This window comes from Ranitomeya variabilis, chromosome 3 (genome assembly GCF_051348905.1).
Source record: "Ranitomeya variabilis isolate aRanVar5 chromosome 3, aRanVar5.hap1, whole genome shotgun sequence".
Lineage (NCBI taxonomy): Eukaryota > Metazoa > Chordata > Amphibia > Anura > Dendrobatidae > Ranitomeya > Ranitomeya variabilis.
This window is the reverse complement of record NC_135234.1, coordinates 545,831,565-545,849,493: the sequence shown is the minus strand read 5'-3', so window position 1 is coordinate 545,849,493 and position 17,929 is coordinate 545,831,565. Positions and strand designations below refer to the sequence as shown.

General features: G+C 43.2%; 1 protein-coding gene across 22 annotated transcripts in view; it reads left to right on the top strand.

Annotated features, from left to right (window-relative positions):
* The window catches only part of MBNL2 (muscleblind like splicing regulator 2), a 257,792-nt gene that overhangs the window by 133,414 nt on the left and 106,449 nt on the right, over window positions 1-17,929 (top strand). For 19 of the 22 annotated variants that reach the window (XM_077297148.1, XM_077297149.1, XM_077297146.1 and 16 more), the window contains one exon: window positions 16,628-17,405. In XM_077297148.1, the coding sequence (XP_077153263.1) occupies window positions 17,232-17,405 (174 nt within the window). In that variant the 5' untranslated portion in view covers window positions 16,628-17,231. Of the gene's footprint in view, window positions 1-10,221; window positions 10,367-16,627; window positions 17,406-17,929 lie in introns of those variants that run through there. The other 3 variants (XM_077297132.1, XM_077297136.1, XM_077297131.1) reach the window with 2 other exon arrangements.

Below are 17,929 nucleotides of genomic sequence, written 5' to 3'. Positions count from 1 at the left end.
GATACATGAAATGTGAATAGCATACTGGCTTGTGAAATCTATGAAAAAACACATGAGATGCTTAGCACAAGATTTAGCCAAAAGTTGTGAGCCCATCCACCAAACGTCAAGGTAATCTCAGATCGGATGGGTAACTAACCTGTCTGCCTAGTGTGAACACTTACCTATGACTAATAACATGGTAAAGCCTGCATTTATAGGAAGGTTAGAACCAACTGTGTTTGGATGCAGGCTTTACCATGTTATTAGCCATAGGTAAGTGCTCACACTAGGCAGACAGGTTAGTTACCCATCTGATCTGAGATTACCTTGACGTTTGGTGGATGGGCTCACAACTTTTGGCCAAATTTTGTGCTAAGCATCTCATGTGTTTTTTCATAGATTTCACAAGCCAGTATGCTATTCACATTTCATGTATCGCACATTTCCTTGCTTTAGCACAGTAAAATTGAGTGCAGCCATTATCTATTTGCTATGTTAGACTTTTTTTGGTTATGCACCAGTTCAGACTAGATGGCTGTTCAGTCAGTTTTCCTATATTTACTATGTACTGTTTTTTCTGACTTGAACGCCCCGCCCTTCACCATGCTGTGATTTTAATTACATCCAAACACAGTTGGTTCTAACCTTCCTATAAATGCAGGCTTTACCATGTTATTAGCCATAGGTAAGTGTTCACGCTAGGCAGACAGGTTAGTTACCCATCCGATCTGAGATTACCTTGACGCTTTAGCACAGTAAAATTGAGTGCAGCCATTGATCTATTTGCTATGTTAGACTTTTTTTGGTTATGCACCAGTTCAGACTAGATGGCTGTTCAGTCAGTTTTCCTATATTTACTATGCTCTAGGGCATGGGCATATCCTTAACTAAAAACTGAAAATAAAGATTAAATAACAACCACAGGATGGATTTCATCAACCAATTTAATCAGTAGAACCGCGCCGACCCCACACTGTAGGTTACTGTGCACAATCGGTTCGGGATGACGGTAGAGTAGGTAGCAGCATGTAGAGGATTGTATCCACGAGGCCTGAATACATTTAGAACATGTGGTAACCGGTTTACTTTCCCTGTATTGTGATGGCATCGTGTAAGAACCGTTTCAGTGTAGAATGATGGTGGACCACTGGTATGAGTGATCCATCCTTCCGTTAAGTGTTATGACTCGATTTTAATCATGTCTTGTCACATTGTCATTTTAACATTTTATTTGATGCTTTGCTAACAGCATGTGTTTTATGATAAATGTATTACATGTAGGTAGCCAATATCTTTAGGTACATGTAGGCACTCACAGGTCATACATCCTGCCTGTAATATGGGAGACACCCGCTGGAAGGGTACACACACTTATACACTAGGTAGCATTTAACACCATGCCAAATCTGCTTCTTCAGCAGTAAAGTAATCATCTTATTTCAATCTGCTGAACTCGTGTCCCAAGCTATTCTATGATTAATGTGGTAAGAAATATATACTCCATTATAGTATGTTCAAATGGAAGTTTTTTCTTGGATTTTTAAGTGGATCTGCTGCAAAATCCAGATCAAAAACCTCTTCAAACACTCTTTGATGTGGATTTCAGAGTGGATCCACGCCATAATTCACATAAAAAAAACCCTCTGTCTGAAGATACCCTTGAACTACATAGACGAATCATATTAAAGTGTAAGTACTCCATGAAGAAGGATCACAATCCTGCTGATGGGCATCTGCATGGTATTGAAACCTTCATAAAGTGGGGGCTCAATTTATAATTTGCCGATTTTGGAAATTACTTTTCTTATTCTCTCTTGTAGTATTTATTGACATTTGTGTCAAATATCTTCAAACTGCTGTATGTACTTAAGGAATTGTGCACGAACTGAAAAATGTTCTTTCTTTTGTGCTTTAGCCTTGAATGCACCTTTTTATAGCAGAAAGTCACTTACCGTATTCTGTTAGGGCTCGCTCACACTGGCGTATAATACAGAGGAGTGCAATGCGAGAAAACATCGCATTGCACTCTGACCAATGTTATTAATTGAGGCAGTGCTCATCTGAGAGTTTTTTTCTCAGCTCGGATCGGACTGAGGAAAAAAAAAAATTGCAACATGCTGCGATTGTCTGCAAGAGTCAGATCTCACTCGCCAAAGCAGTCAATGGGTGCAAGAAAAAAAATCCCATGGAATATGCGTTTGTCTTCCCATTTTTACAAAATGGAACCCAACATTTCATCAGCCAAATACAGTAAATTCACAGCCCAAACAGTCAGAATAGAGAGATAGAATAGATAAATCAGATAGATGTAATGTTGCAATTTAATGTCACAAGCCCCCTACATACAATAAACTAACACCCTTTAGTGTCTTTCATGTGGCACTAAAGGGAACTTAGCCTTATTTCACCTATTAAATAAATAATACAAAAATGACATGGGGTCTTCCCTATTTTTTCATAACTAGCTAAGGGAAAGCAGACAGCTGCTTATATTATCAGACTGCAAAGGGCCAGATAACCATGGACCTTCCCAGCCTATTAATATCAGCTCCCAGCTGTTTGTGTTGCCTTTGCTGGTTATCAAAAATTGGGGGGACCCTAAAAATGTTTTTGATAACGAGCAAAGGCTACGCAGAGAGCTGTGGGCTGATATTAATAGGTTGGGAAGGTCAGTGGTTATATGGTCGCCAATAGCTGCTATTGCGCAGGAGCCGGTGTCACCATCTTAGGCCGGTTTCACACGTCAGTGATTCCGGTACGTGAGGTGACAGTTTCCTCACGTACCGGAGACACTGACACACGTAGACCCATAAAAATCAATGCATCTGTGCAGATGTCATTGATTTTTTGCGGACCGTGTCTCCGTGTGCCAAACACGGAGACATGTCAGTGTTCGTGGGAGCGCACGTTTTACACGGACCCAATAGAGTCAATGGGTCCGCGTAAAACACGGACCTCACACGGACATTCTCCGTCTGGGGTCCGTGTGCGTGCAGGAGACAGCGCTACAGTAAGCGCTGTCCCCCCCACATGGTGCTGAAGCCGGTATTCATATCTTCCCTGTAGCAGCGTTTGCTATAGAGAAAATATGAAGAATAGTGTTAAAAATAAAGATCCATGTGTCCGCCGCCCCCCCCACCCCCTGTGCGCCCCCCCGCTGGTCAGAAAATACTTACCCGCTCCCTCGCTCCTTCCTGGTCTGGCCGCGCCTCCTACTGTATGCGGTCACGTGGGGCCGATCATTTACAATCATGAATAGTCGGCTCCGCCCCTATGGGAGGTGGAGCCACATATTCATGACTGTAAATGATCGGGCCCACGTGACCGCATGCAGGAGAAGCCGCGGCCAGACCAGGAAGCAGCGAGGGACCCGGGTAAGTATTTTCTGACCAGCGGGGGGGGGCGCACAGGGGGTGGGGGGGCGCCGGACACATGGATCTTTATTTTAAACACCATTCATATTTTCTCTACAGCAAACGTTGCTGCAGGGATGATATGAATCGCAGCTTCAGCACCATGCAGAGTGGGTACCACACGCTCCGTGTGGTACCCACTCGCCATACGGGCGGCACACGTGTGCCGCACGTATGGCCTCCGTGAGTTCCCAGGCACACGGACACGGATAACTCCGGTACCGATTTATTCCGGTACCGGAATTATCTGGACGTGTGGGACAGCCCTTAGATGACTTTTTTTTTTTTCTCTAGCAAGATGGCGCTGCCTGTGGCTGCGCAGTAGCAGCTATCGGATAGCCGATAACTTCTACTGTGCAGGCACGAGCAGCGCCATTTTCAGGCACATTTTTTGTTTTTGATGAATTTATTAATAGCATGATATAAAAGAATGAACTGCACAGTGCACATTACACATGTGATCATGCTGCAGTGCAGGCGCCGCCGCCTACTTGCTGAAAATGATTTTTTTCTCTCAATATATATAATATTCATTATATAAAATAGGGGGCAGGTCACTGAGGGATCAGTGATTTGTCAGAAGCCATACACATGAATACCTAATCAGAGCACCACATGAAGACCCCACACCCGCCCTGGCTGCCCGGAGCATGAACATATCATTAACTCAAAACTGAAAATAAAGATTAAACAACCACAAGACGGATTTCATCAACCAAGGTTTAATTGTAATCAGTATAATGGCGCCGACCTGACACTGTATGTAGGGTACTGTGCACAATCCTGCCAACAGGTTCCCTTTAAAGGGAACCTGTCACCTCATTTTTGAGCTATGAGCTGCGGCCACTGCCTTTCGGGGCTTCTCTACACCATTCTGTAATGCTGTAGATAAGCCCCCTATCTAACCTGAAAGATAAGAAAAGCAAACAAGTTATATTATACTCATCCAGGGGTGGTCCGGTCCGAGGGGTGTCGCAGGTCCGAGTCCTGTGCCTCCCATCTTCATGCGATGTCATCATCTTCCATGCTGCTTGTCGCGGCTCCTGCGCAGGCGTACTGATCTGCCCTGTTGGGGGCAAAGCCAAGTACTGCAGTGCACAGGCGTCGGGCTTCTCTGACCTTTCCCGGCACCTGCGCACTGCAGTGCTGTGCTCTGCCGTCAACAGGGCAGACAAAGTACGCCTGTGCCGGAGCTGCAGCGTGAAGACAAGAAGCAAGGAAGAGGATGACATCGCATGAAGATGAGAGGCGCCGGACCTGCGACGCCCATCGGACCGGACCCCCCCACCCCCTGGGTGAGTATAATCTAACTTGTTTTTCTTATCTTTCAGGGTACATCGGGGGCTTATCTACAGCATTACAGAATGCTGTAGATGAGCCCCTAATGGCAGTGGCCGCAGCTCATAGCTCAAAAAATGAGGTGACAGATTCCCTTTAACAGCACGCAGCCTAGAAAGTGACACATCTCTGGAATCTGTCCTTCCAATAAGCCAGGCATGTCAAACTCAGGGTACCCCGAGGGCCACATGAGTAACAAGAGGTTGTTGCGAGGGCCGCACACAGCAGCTAATGTCACACACGTATTGTAACAGCAGTCATGCCTTCATCCAGACACAGTGGATCCCGAAAATATAAGGATCTGCTCCTCCAAAGACCCAGGGCCCCCCTAATACAAGGATCCGCTCTCTCTTCCAGATATACAAGACCCCCATAATGTAGAGGATGCAGGGGACCACATAATACCAGGGTCTGTTCCTCCAGAGATTGCGGACCCCTATAATACAATTATCTGCTCTCCATAGATCAGGACCCTCATATACGGGTTTGCTCTTCCAGAGACCCCCATGATGTAAGGATCTTGTCCTCCAGAAAAACAATAATCCCCATAAGGATCTGATCCTCCAGAGACACAAGGACCCCCATAATACAGGGATCTACTTCTTCGCATACACAGGACCCCTATAATACAAGGCTCTGCTTTTCCATTGTCACAGGGCCCCATGGATCAGATCCTGGTACTATGGGGGTGTCTGTGTCAGACTGGAGGAGCAGATCCTATTGTATTATGGGGGTCCCTATATTTCTGGAGGTGGAGGATCAGATCCTGGTACTTCCACCTCCAGAAATATAGGGACCCCCATAATACAAGAGGATCTGCTCCTCCAGTCTGACACAGACACCCCCATAGTACAAGGATCTGCTCCTCCAGTCCTACACACCCTCCCCCTATGCAGCAGGCAGGTTTCAGAGTCAGACTTCAGCTCCACTCGGTCCCCGTGGCCGCGGTCTGGAGCACGCCACTTACCACTGGCACCGACGACGTCACCTGGACTCTCCAACCACAAACTGAACACCCAGCGAGTGCGAGTGAGACAGTGGCGACGAGTCACCGGCGCTGCGGCGCAACGACGAATGAACTGAAGCAGCCTGTCACACGCTCAGTGACGTCAGCCGCTGCTGGCGCTTCCCTGATGCGGAAGTGCCAGTGGCGGTCAGCGCCTCTCAGCAGGTGATCACGTAAGCAGGTCATATGCAGGGATATGGGCCAATGAATGAAGAGCCGGAAGTGCTGATCGTGAAGTTTTGAGCATCTGCGGCTCAGCCTATTTGTATTTAGACAAAGTTTGAGACTTTTGTGCGGACCGCAGATATGCCTGTAAAGGGCCGCATGCGGCCCGCGGGACGCGTGTTTGACATGCCTGCAATAAGCTACTCTCAGAATACATAGCAAAAACTTGCTGAAAGATTCCATTTAAGTCATTTGTGTGAAGCCAGCCTAAACAGTAATTTAGAGTTCGTTCTGTCGTTCACGAGTACAAAACCAAAGAAAATGAACTGGAGTATACTTGTAAAGTGTAGCAGCATATTCACACTGGCTATTAAACAAACTAAATCTAAAATAGAAATAAAATGAACCTATATCCTGCAGTAAGCAAATAAAAAGCAATTGTGCATACAAACAGCATAGGGTACTCTATAAATACCGTTTTTGATTTTAAAAAAAAGCATAAATGCCATCTCACCTGCAACAAGGTGTAACCAGTCGAGATTTCTAGTATTAAAGCCTTACCATGTGTCAAGAATGACGTTAATGTGAATAAGGGCTGAGCAGGACCAGGGCCTGACTGTAGGCACCCAGCAATGGGAAGCAATATAAATGTAATGCCCAGCTCAAAAAAAGGGGAGGCCATGCCCTGGTGTGCAAAACCTAAAGTAATGAACTGGAGTATAAGTTGGTATACACGAGTACGGCTATATTCCACATCCCTGCTGTTTGGATCATGATAGACTTACTGCACCTCTGTGTGTATCCATTTTCATAGAGCCATGCCAAGATTTTTTTTTTCTCAGATTTATATGGATTTTTTCTTTCTATAATCAGATTTTGTATTATTAAGTTATTTTAGCCTAGAAACATCTGTTGCAAGGGAGAGTAGGGTGCCTCAGAGATCACACAGCAGCCCATGAAGTGCCCTTTGCTCCATAATATCTTCTTATCGGTGCCACCATACATGCTCCATTCACACGGGCTTGTGCATGATGCCTCAATGAGGTGCTTTGTGGGAACGGATCTAGGTGTGTACTGCCGGAGGCATATAATGCTTCTGTAGTATGTCATGTTGATGCCAAGTTTGTATTAATTAAAGGGAACCACCCAATCATCCTTTGGATTTTAGGGACAATTATTAGGCTTTATAATATTTCTTCTCTACAAAAAATTGTCATTCCCCCTTCCTTATTGCCCATTCCCATTTGTATCGATTCTTTGCAAGTTTACAGTACTATTTTATGTGTTGCTTATACTGTCATTCTTCAGTTGTACTGTGGTTGGTTTTATATGATTTATAAAACAATAATATTAATAAGAAGAACATTTTCTCTTTTTGGTTGTGAGTCTGAACTGTGGCTACAAATACTGCAGAAAGCAATAACAAGAATCATCTGACCTAAGTTGGTATTTTTCCTAGTGGGATCTATTTTCTTAGGAAGTGCGTGTTTATGCCGAATACACTCAGCTAATGATAACAGGAGTCACGCCCTACCTCTGCATGTTCATACTTTCCTCCTTGAAAACCATTTTAACACAGTGCCAGTTTTTTTTCCTTCGGTGCTTTGCAACTTGTTTTTTCTTCATTTTAAGAGTACTTTCCTATGGAACATACGGTAGTTATTGCAGAGCTTCATTGTGAAGAAGGCGCGGGTGGATGGAAACATTTTCTCCCCTAGCACTGCGCTGAGAGCCGCAGCTCTTGTCAATTCCCGCTGCTATTTTCCATAGCATGTGTATGAGATTTCTTAAAGGACTGTCCGGCCTTAGGCTACAAGTCTGCAGTCATTCAATGTGTCTTCACATCACACGTACTGCGTGGTGTGGGGAATCTCTGGTGCCGGCGGTGTGGGTGTGACTGCAAGTATACGATTTTAAGTATACGGTCACATGCTGACTAGACTCTCTCAATGCAAGTGAATTGTGTGAGGTTGTATACAGTCTAGTCGGACTGTGGCCATCAATAAGCAAATTGCATACTAGCGGTCACATGACCGCCCGCTCCTGACGTCAGCACCGGAAACCACCCACAGGGCGCAGTCACATAAGGCCAGACAACCACTATAAAATCTCATGTAGTATGCTGGCACAGTAAAACAGTGGATTTTCAGCAGACGAATATGTAGTAGAAAATCCACCTCATTTTCGAAGTGTAGGAACATACAGTTACCCTGGGAAAAAGCATTAAAGACTGTCATTTTTGTTAGACTAGCGTGTTTTATGATCACCAATGATAGATCCCATCTGAAGCACCATTAATGTGCATGGTAGTGCATAACTGACTGACAAGGTACCCGCCATTTAATATATAATATATATATGGATGGAGATGTGGATCCCCAAAATATCACACATATATGAATTCACGTGTGCCGTGTGAACGAGGTCTAATACAGAGGAGATGAAACACAGGTATATACTATATACAGGAGTAGATGACCTACAAGTATATACTATATACAGGAGGAGATAACATACAGGTATATACTATATACATGAGGAGATGACCTACAGATATATACTATATACAGGAGGAGATGACACACAGTTACATACTATATGCAGGAGCAGATGACATACAGGTACATACTATATACGGGAGGAGATGACACACAGGTATAAACTATACACAGGAGGAGATGACACACAGGTATATACTATATACAGAAGGAGATGACTTACAGGTATATACTATATACAGGAGGAGATGACACACAGGTATATACTATATACAGGGGAGATGACATACAGGAACATACTATATACAGGAGGAGATGACATACAGGTATATACTATATACAGGAGGAGATGACATACAGGTATATACTATATACAGGAGGAGATGACACACAGGTATATACTATATACAGAAGGAGATGACACAGGTATATACTATATACAGGAGGAGATGACATACAGCTATATACTATATACAGGGGAGATGACATACAGGTATATACTATATACAGGGGAGATGACATACAGGTATATACTATATACAGGGGAGATGACATACAGGTATATACTATATACAGGGAAGATGACATACAGGTATATACTTTATACAGGGGAGATGACATACAGGTATACACTGAGGGGAAAATGAGAGGTGTGAGGTGAAAATGAGAGGAGTGAGGGGAAAAATTGTGGAGTGATCGGAAAATGACGGGTTAGGGGGCAAAATGAGAGGCGTGAGGGGAAAATGAGAGGAGTGAGCGGAAAATGAGAGGTGTGAGGGGGGAAATGAGAGAAGTGAGGGGGAAAATGAGAGGCATGATGGGAAAATGAGAGATATGAGGGGGAAAATGAGAGATGTGAGGGGAAAATGAGAAGTGATGGGGAAAATGAGAGGCGCAATGGGAAAATGAGAGATATGAGGGGGGAAATGAGAAATATGAGGGGGAAATGAGAGAAATGAGGTTTTATAACTAACCACAGTTAGTTACTATGCCGGGGCAACGCTGGGCTCTTCAGCTAGTTCTATCAATATTATCCATGCACTGCCTAAAAATTCCGTGCAATATTCACATGGAATAATCAGCAAAACTATGGCTATGCAAAATCCTTGAAATCCAAAGCAAAATTCGCAAGAAATATGGATGTAACTAATGCTGATTTGTTGCCCATTTTTCTGCTGATTTGCAGCAGAGTATTTTCTCCAACTCCCTGTGTGAACGTACTTAGATTTATGAATGGTAACATTTTTAAAAAGTTGCATCTGCGCATCTCCAGGACTGTGGTACAAGTTATGACCAAAATTACCACCCCTCTATTAATTTAATATGGAGGAAATTTTAAGAAATATCCTGTGACATTACATACATTTGTGGCAAAGCTTACTCCAAAAAATTACACAAAATAAATGCAAACTTCATACATGTGGGACAATGTCTTCCTGGCCAGTATGAAGGTAAAGATTTAAAGAGGACCTGTCTGTTGGCCAACAATGGCTAGTTTCTGGTCTTATTTTACTCCCGGTGCTCCCCTGCGTAGCCAATTTTTTTTTTTTTTAAACCTACCATACAGTTCCAGAAATGTAGGCCTTTTTAGTGCTAATCTTTATGATCTTTACCAAGGGAGCGAGCTCTGCAGAAAAATTATACACACACACACACACACACACAATTATATACAGAATAATCAGGAAAGCATCATGACTAAAATAAGGGCAGAACCTGGCCATTTTTTACCTAGAGACAGGCAAAAAAGAGACTTTTAAATAATGTCCTTAATAGAGATTAACGCACTACTTTGTAAGTCAAAGTACAGAAGTGGCAGTCATTGTTGCTAAGCAACAAGTGAGACATCTTTACCTGGCATGCTAGAAAGATCTAGAGGCCAGAAGTGTTGTCATGAGGATGTAGGAGTACCACCACTACAAAATCTAAGGCTTTGAAATCAAGTTCAGAACGTCAGTGAAAAAGTAAGTCATTAAGAATACTTTCTCCGTGCAGACCTCCCTGGGGTGTATTTTTCTGTAAATGCTGTTTGCACACCCCACGTACAGCACATGGCTGTAGAACCAGTGTCTGTTTAAGGCTTTTACTTGTTTACTTGGGCTCCACTAAATAGTTGTCCATGTATGGCGAGGTGCCTCCGCGGCCGGCAGGCAATAAATCACGGTGGTCATAGATAGTTGGCATAAACCACTGTCTCACACTTCATGAACACAAATAACAACCAATGCCCACCATTTCCTCTCTTCCGTCAGCTCTTCCTGTAAATACTAAGTCTCGTTACAGTGTTTCTAGGCTAAAAAATATTTCTTTGAATAATAAGAAGAGCTAGCGTGTCTATATATGTGGACTGCGAAGTCTAGTCATTATAATGTTCTCATCCAGCTAATAATATAATAATCCTAAACCCACATTTTATATCAAACACTTTACTATGGTTAGTCTGAAAATTTGCAATGAATATGTTATCCAGGTCCGACTGTGTCTAATACTTTGGTCTGACACCAACATATAGCCATAATGGGATGTAGATGGGTTATAAAATCAAATAGTTTCATTCTATTATGGCATCTTTTTACATGACTTTTTTAGGCTATTATTTAAACAGTGTTATGTTAGGTGTTTTAGCAGTTTTTGAAGTTCTGTTGAATAGCCTACTAGAGATGAGCGAATATTTCAATATTCGGTTTGGATTATGATCGCAATATTCGCCGAACATAGCCAAACGCCAATGGGAGTCAATGGGAGTACAGATGAACGAATATGTTCGGAAACAATCGTCAAAACATAAATTCAGCACAAATATGGCAAATTCAGCAATTGTTTCACAAACATATTCATTCATCTTTATAGCCTACAAAGAAAAACGCCTGAATGAAACTATGTACCTTCCGTATGCTGCTGATTCAAAGAAAATGCAACTATTTCCAGAATTCATTAGTTAAATATCAGCTTATATATACAGTGATTAGGTCACCAGTGTATATTAGAGTCTGTGGCAGAGGTTAGCCCCCTTTTGTAAATCTGGAGCCACCTTCAGTTGTTATAACCAGCCCTACTAAGAGTAAACATGTATAAAAGGGTTATTCTCAAAACAGTAAGTCATCCACTACCATAGCATAGGTAATAGAGGCTAATTTACTGATCGCTGGGTGTCCGATTGAAGGGACCCTCAGTGATCCCAATCCCGGTCTCTGGAAACCGGGCTCTTTAGAACTGTGTCTTGAATGGGACAATGCTCAACTTGAATTCTCAACATTTACATTTTCTATGAGATTGCCGGAAATATCCAAGCACAATGCTTGGCTGTTTCTGGCCGTCCCCTAGCCAATGAAAGAAGCATTGCCCGATTCAACATGGGGCTCTGCATGGCCAAATCTTTAGCTTCCAAAACTCTTTTCCCAAATCACTATGTATAGAGGATAGCTTACTATTTTGTGAATAACTTTTTAAATATCTGACCAAGGGATGGCTTCTACCATAGTGTTCAAGTGATAAGCACATGCATCTAGAGTCCAGCCACCAAAGGAGAGGCTATAAAAACAGCCTAGCCTAGAAACATTCATTTCTGTGGGAGTTATGTCAACATCACAGCGTGGCATAGGCACTCCTCTGGTGACCAGGACCTAGAAACCGTTATTCCCAGCTCTCATGAAAGGTAGAAAAGGCAATAACAGTCTAAAAATGTCTGCATATAGGGCAATAGAAGCTATAACTGTATATAGATGGGTTTCTTGACAATTCCAATCTCTAAAAGTGTTTTCCCACAGAGATCCCCAGCAATGAGCTGTAATCTGTGCAGAAACCTGGCAGTAAGGGTATGTGCACACGCTGCGGATTACTGTTCGGATTTTTCCGGACTTATTTTGGTAAATCCACAGGTAAACTGCACTGCGGATTTCCTGTGGAATTACCGCAATTTTTTTGCGGATTTTGTGCGGATTCAACCTGCGGTTTTACACCTGCGGATTCCTATTATGGAGCAGGTGTAAACCGCTGCGGAATCTGCACAAAGATTTGGATTTTGTTTTTCATAAGTTTACATGGTACTGTAAACTCAAGGAAAACTGCTGTGAATCCGCAGCCGCCAATCCGCTGCGGATCCGCAGCAAAATCTGCAGCATGTGCACATACCCTTAGGGTACCGTCTCATAAAACAATTTACCAACGATCACGACCAGCGATACGACCTGGCCGTGATCGTTGGTAAGTCGTTGTGTGGTCGCTGGGGAGCTGTCACACAGACAGCTCTCCAGCGACCAACGATGCCGAGGTCCCCGGGTAACCAGGGTAAACATCGGGTTACTAAGTGCAGGGCCGCGCTTTGTAACCCGATGTTTACCCTGGTTACCGTCGTAAATGTAAAAAAAAAAAAACAGTACATACTCACATTCCGGTGTCCGTCAGGTCCCTTGCCGTCTGCTTCCCGCACTGACTGAGTGCCAGCCGGAAAGTAAAAGCAGAGCGCAGCGGTGACGTCACCGCTGTGCTCTGCTTTCACTTTACGTCCGGGAGTCAGTCAGTGCGGGAAGCAGACGGCAAGGGACCTGACGGACACCGGAATGTGAGTATGTACTGTTTTTTTTTTTTTACATTTACGACGGTAACCAGGATAAACATCGGGTTACTAAGCGCGGCCCTGCGCTTAGTAACCCGATGTTTACCCTGGTTACAAGCGAACGCATCGTTGGATCGGTGTCACACACACCGATCCAACGATGACAGCGGGAGATCCAGCGACGAAAGAAAGTTCCAAACGATCTGCTACGACGTACGATTCTCAGCAGGGTCCCTGATCGCTGCTGCGTGTCAGACACAGCGATATCGTATGGATATCGCTGGAACGTCACGGATCGTACCGTCGTAGCGACAAAAGTGCCACTGTGAGACGGTACCCTTAGGGTATGTTTCCACGGTCAGGAATGGCTCAGTATTGCTCAGGATTTGATGCAGGTCAAATCTGCACCAAATCTGCATCTGAGGTCACTGTCAGGTCATCTGTGTTTTTTTTATGCATTTTTCATGCTGATTTGTGTGTGTTTTTGTAAGCTAAATAAAGAAAAAAAAATAATAATAATTTTGATATAATTTTCTTGTCCAACCTCTTCTTTTACATACTCCATTGAAGAATAATGTTTACACACAGATAGATAGATGGATAAATCTATAGATAGATAGATAGATAGATAGATAGATAGATAGATTATAATAGATAGATAATAGATAGATATAGCGATAGATAATAGATAGATGTATAGATACGATAGATAAGATAGATAGATCTATAGATAATAAATAGATAGATAGATCTATCTATTATCTATCTATAGATCTATCTATCGTATCTATCGATATATCTATCTATCAATTATCTATCGATATATCTATCTATCTATCTTTTTTTAATTTATTGAATTTTTCCGATAGCTAGATAGATAGATCGATAGATAGATAATAGATAGATAGATAATAGGTAGATAATAGATAGATATAGCTATAGATAATACCAAGCCGGATGTTTAGTAATAAACATAGTAAAATGGTACATAAAGAGTTAGGCTAGGATCACACATGCGAGAAACTCGGATGAGTCTCGCATCTTAATACCGGCACTGGCGCCGGTGCTCGGGAGCGGAGTGTGCGGCTGCATGTATTTCTATACAGCCACACGCTCCGCTCCCGAATGCCAGCGGCAGTGCCGGGTATTGAGGTGAGAGACTGGTGCGAGTTTCTCGCAAGTGTGACCCCAGCCTTAAATGCAATATCTGTTTAATTTAAAAAAAATAAAAATAAAAAAAAAAGCGAGCGGCGTGGGCTCCCGCACAATTTTCTGCGCCATAGAGGGAAAGCCAGCGACTAGGGGCTGATGTTTATAGCCTGGGAAGAGGTTAAAACCCATGGAGCTTCCCAGGCTATAAATATCAGCCCGCAGCTGTATATTTAGCCTTTACTGGCTATTAAAATAGAGGGACCCCCCAAAAAAATGACGTGTGGTCCTCCTGTAATTTATAGCCAGAAAGGCTAAGCAGACAGCTGCGGGCTGATATTCATAGCCTAGGAAGGGACCATGGATATTGGCCCCCCTGGCTACAAATACCAGCTCCCAGCCGCCCCAGAAATGGCGCATCTGTAAGATGTGCCAATTCCGGCACTTAGCCTCTGTCTTCCCTCTGCCCTGTAGAGGTGGCATATGGGGTAATAAGGGGTTAATATCACCTTTGTAAGGTGACATTAAGCTGGCTTAGTAATGGAGAGGCGTCAATAAGACTCCTACCATTACTAAACCTATAGTTGGTAAAGGGTTAATAAAACACACACATGCAGAATAAAGTATTTTAATGAAATAAAACACCACACAGTTTTGCCATCTTTATTACACTGGTAATCTAAGCGAAGCCATCGATCTTCTGAAAAAAATAAAAAATAAATGAACCAACAGAGTATACTCCCTGGTCCGACGCAGTCATTAATAACGAGTGTTCTACGACGAGTCCAGCTCTGCTACATCTGGATGCCTGACATCAAGACATAGCAAAGCTTGTAGATGACCACCAGAGATAACTCTCCGACGATCACCTACACTCTAGCTCTCTCGGTCAGCTGGCCGTGAGAACTAGCCTAGGGTGACCTGAGAGAACCTCCGGTCACGTGCACGTCAGTTCTCGCGGTAAGCTAAGTTATCGCGAGAACTGCAGTGGACGCGAACTTCCAGCAGTGTGACAGGTAAGACTTATTTAAATTAGTAGACATGCGTACTAAGCTGTGTTTACGCAGTTATTACGCATGTGACTAATCATTAGATGCGGTTTTACCACATCTAATGATAGTCTATGGTAAATTTACCGTGCGCCAACGGAACGTCGCCACATTGTAAACAGACGTGCTCCGTTCTGAAGAGACGCGCTGCATGTCCGTTTACGCGGGTCTGTCGCCTGCGTCTTTTAGCGTATAGTGGAGACGGGATTTCATGAAATCCCCTCCACTATGCTGTAACATCGGGACGCTGCGTGTTTGACGCTGCGGCTGTACACAGTGTCAAACACGCAGCGTTTCCTGACAGTAGAAACATACGGGTTCAGTTTCCCTGCAGTGCCCCAGCAAGGGAAAAGGAGCATTGCACAATGATACAGTATTTCACATAAACATTACCTGTTTGATGCAGGCCAGGGCAAAAAAGGAAATCCACATTAGGATCCTGATCTCTTGGGCAGGGTGGAGAGAGAATATTTACGTATTTATTTTACTTACTGTATATTTCACAGCGCTTTACAGCCATCATCATCACTGTCCCTTTTGGGGCTCACAATATAAATTCCCTATCGGTATGTCTTGTAACGTGGGTTCTCCAGTTTCCACCTACACTCCAAAGACATACTGATAAGGAATTTAGATTATGAGCTCCAATGGAGGCAGTGATGATGATGATGGCTGTATAGCGCTGTGGAATTAATAGTGCTATATAAGCAAAGCTTAATAATAATGAGGATATATCAACTCAAAAAACCCTAACAAGATATATGATTCTGGGAGTCCTACACGGTTAAATAAACGTTTCTTTATCATTATATGCCTCTATTTCTTTTTTTGCCATTTGTTTAACAGAAGTGTTAATTACGTGGTTGGAAGAGGCTGTCTCTTTCCATAGGAGTATTATGTAGGAAGTCTGGGGTGTACTGAGATATTACAAAGAGTCTTCTTAAACATGTCCTTACCTGCTTGTGAATGTTATTAAGGGATAGTTAAATGGAAATATAGCATGGTTTTATCCCTTGACCACGTTATGGTGGTTAACGTAAATCAAGGAATATTGGCAACCCAAGCAGGTCTTATGTCCAGAAAATATAATCTCTCAGACTAAAATCTGCTATTAATTGGAAATGGGAGTCTTAATAAATTGGTTAGGAGGCTAAGCACATTAGAGTGAATTGTGTTGGAAGTGGCTTGTCTAATTATTGTGTCTGCAGCATTCATCCATTCCTGAGTCACTCCCATTTGCTGGATAGATGCCTAGAATATTACCGCAATCTGTCCTCCGATTGGTTCTTCTCTGTCGGGCAGGTCTTCTCCGGGAAGGCTGACGGTTTATCATGATCAGAACAGAGGCTTGTATTATGCGGGTGGTTTATGTGACACTTCCTCCTAGGATAGGTGGGGTTAGTCTTTGATCTGATTTTTGGTATTAGCCCGCCTTTTTGTTATTACTAAACTTGTTCTGTTTTTTCTTTTAGGCTTACTGCTTATTTGGAAAGTGCCTTTTTCCAAAGCCACTTCTGCCAATAAGTGCAACAGCGGACTTATATTACATGCCAAACACCCAAAAGCCTGCCCTGAAGTCTATCTGATGATACCTTGTATGATTCTGTCTTGTTGCCAATGACTTGTCAAGAAGTGGACTGAATATCTGCAGTCTACAAGGACATAGGCTGTGCCCAGTGAAAACTGCGGATACCCAAAAAGGCCATCATCATACTGAAAAGTGACCACGGGAGGACCATTTTCCATACAGGACCGCCGTTAGCACTTTATGGAAAGCAGCCACCAGCTAGGCATTAATCCCACCCTGATATTTCCATCTGAAGCGGTCTCAGAGTATGTTGTCTTCTCAGCCAAATTTGCTTAACTAGTGCAATCTGATTGATGACAGACTGAATGCTGATTTATTCACTTTTCTCATGCAGCTTTGCGCGTATTGGACTCCGTTCCACAGTTCAGTCCATCTAAAGCAATTGCATTTCTATTTTACTGACGCTTGCTGAGGAAGGTTACAGGATCCATCTGACTTAAGCTTGAAAGTCACCTGGCAGACTTCAGCTTCCTTTCCACTTCTCCAGCATGGCTTTGAATGTAGCTCCAGTGAGAGACACTAAATGGCTGACCCTCGAAGTGTGCAGGCAGTTCCAGAGGGGGACATGTTCAAGATCTGACGAGGAATGCAAATTTGCACACCCGCCTAAAAGTTGTCAGGTCGAAAATGGACGTGTTATTGCCTGCTTTGATTCCCTAAAGGTAAGGGTGTGTTCCATTCTTTCACTAATTACACTGTGTATAGAGAAGTGGTAATATCGCCATGATGATAATCGCTCGGGAGAATATTTGTTCTACAGATTGTTTTAAAGATCCCTTAACAAAAAAGCGGAAATTTTATTGAACATTGCAAGCCGGAAATTGAGCTTACATGTGAGACCATATAATTATTTAGGGCACTGGCCTTCATTAATACCTAATTAATTCATTAATGACCTTGCCCTATCTTGGATCTCCTCATACCTTACCAACTGCACATTTAGGGTTTCCTACTCCCATACTACCGCTTCATCTCGCCCTCTCTCTGTTGGTGTCCTCAAGGCTCTGTCCTAGGACCTTTACTCTTCTCAATCTATACACCTGGGACAACTCATAAGGTCCTATGGCTTCCAGTACCATCTATATGCTGATGACACTCAGATATACCTCTCTGGCCCAGATGTCACCTCTCTGCTCTCCAGAATCCCAGAGTGTCTATCACCATATCCTCCTTCTTCTCCTCTCAC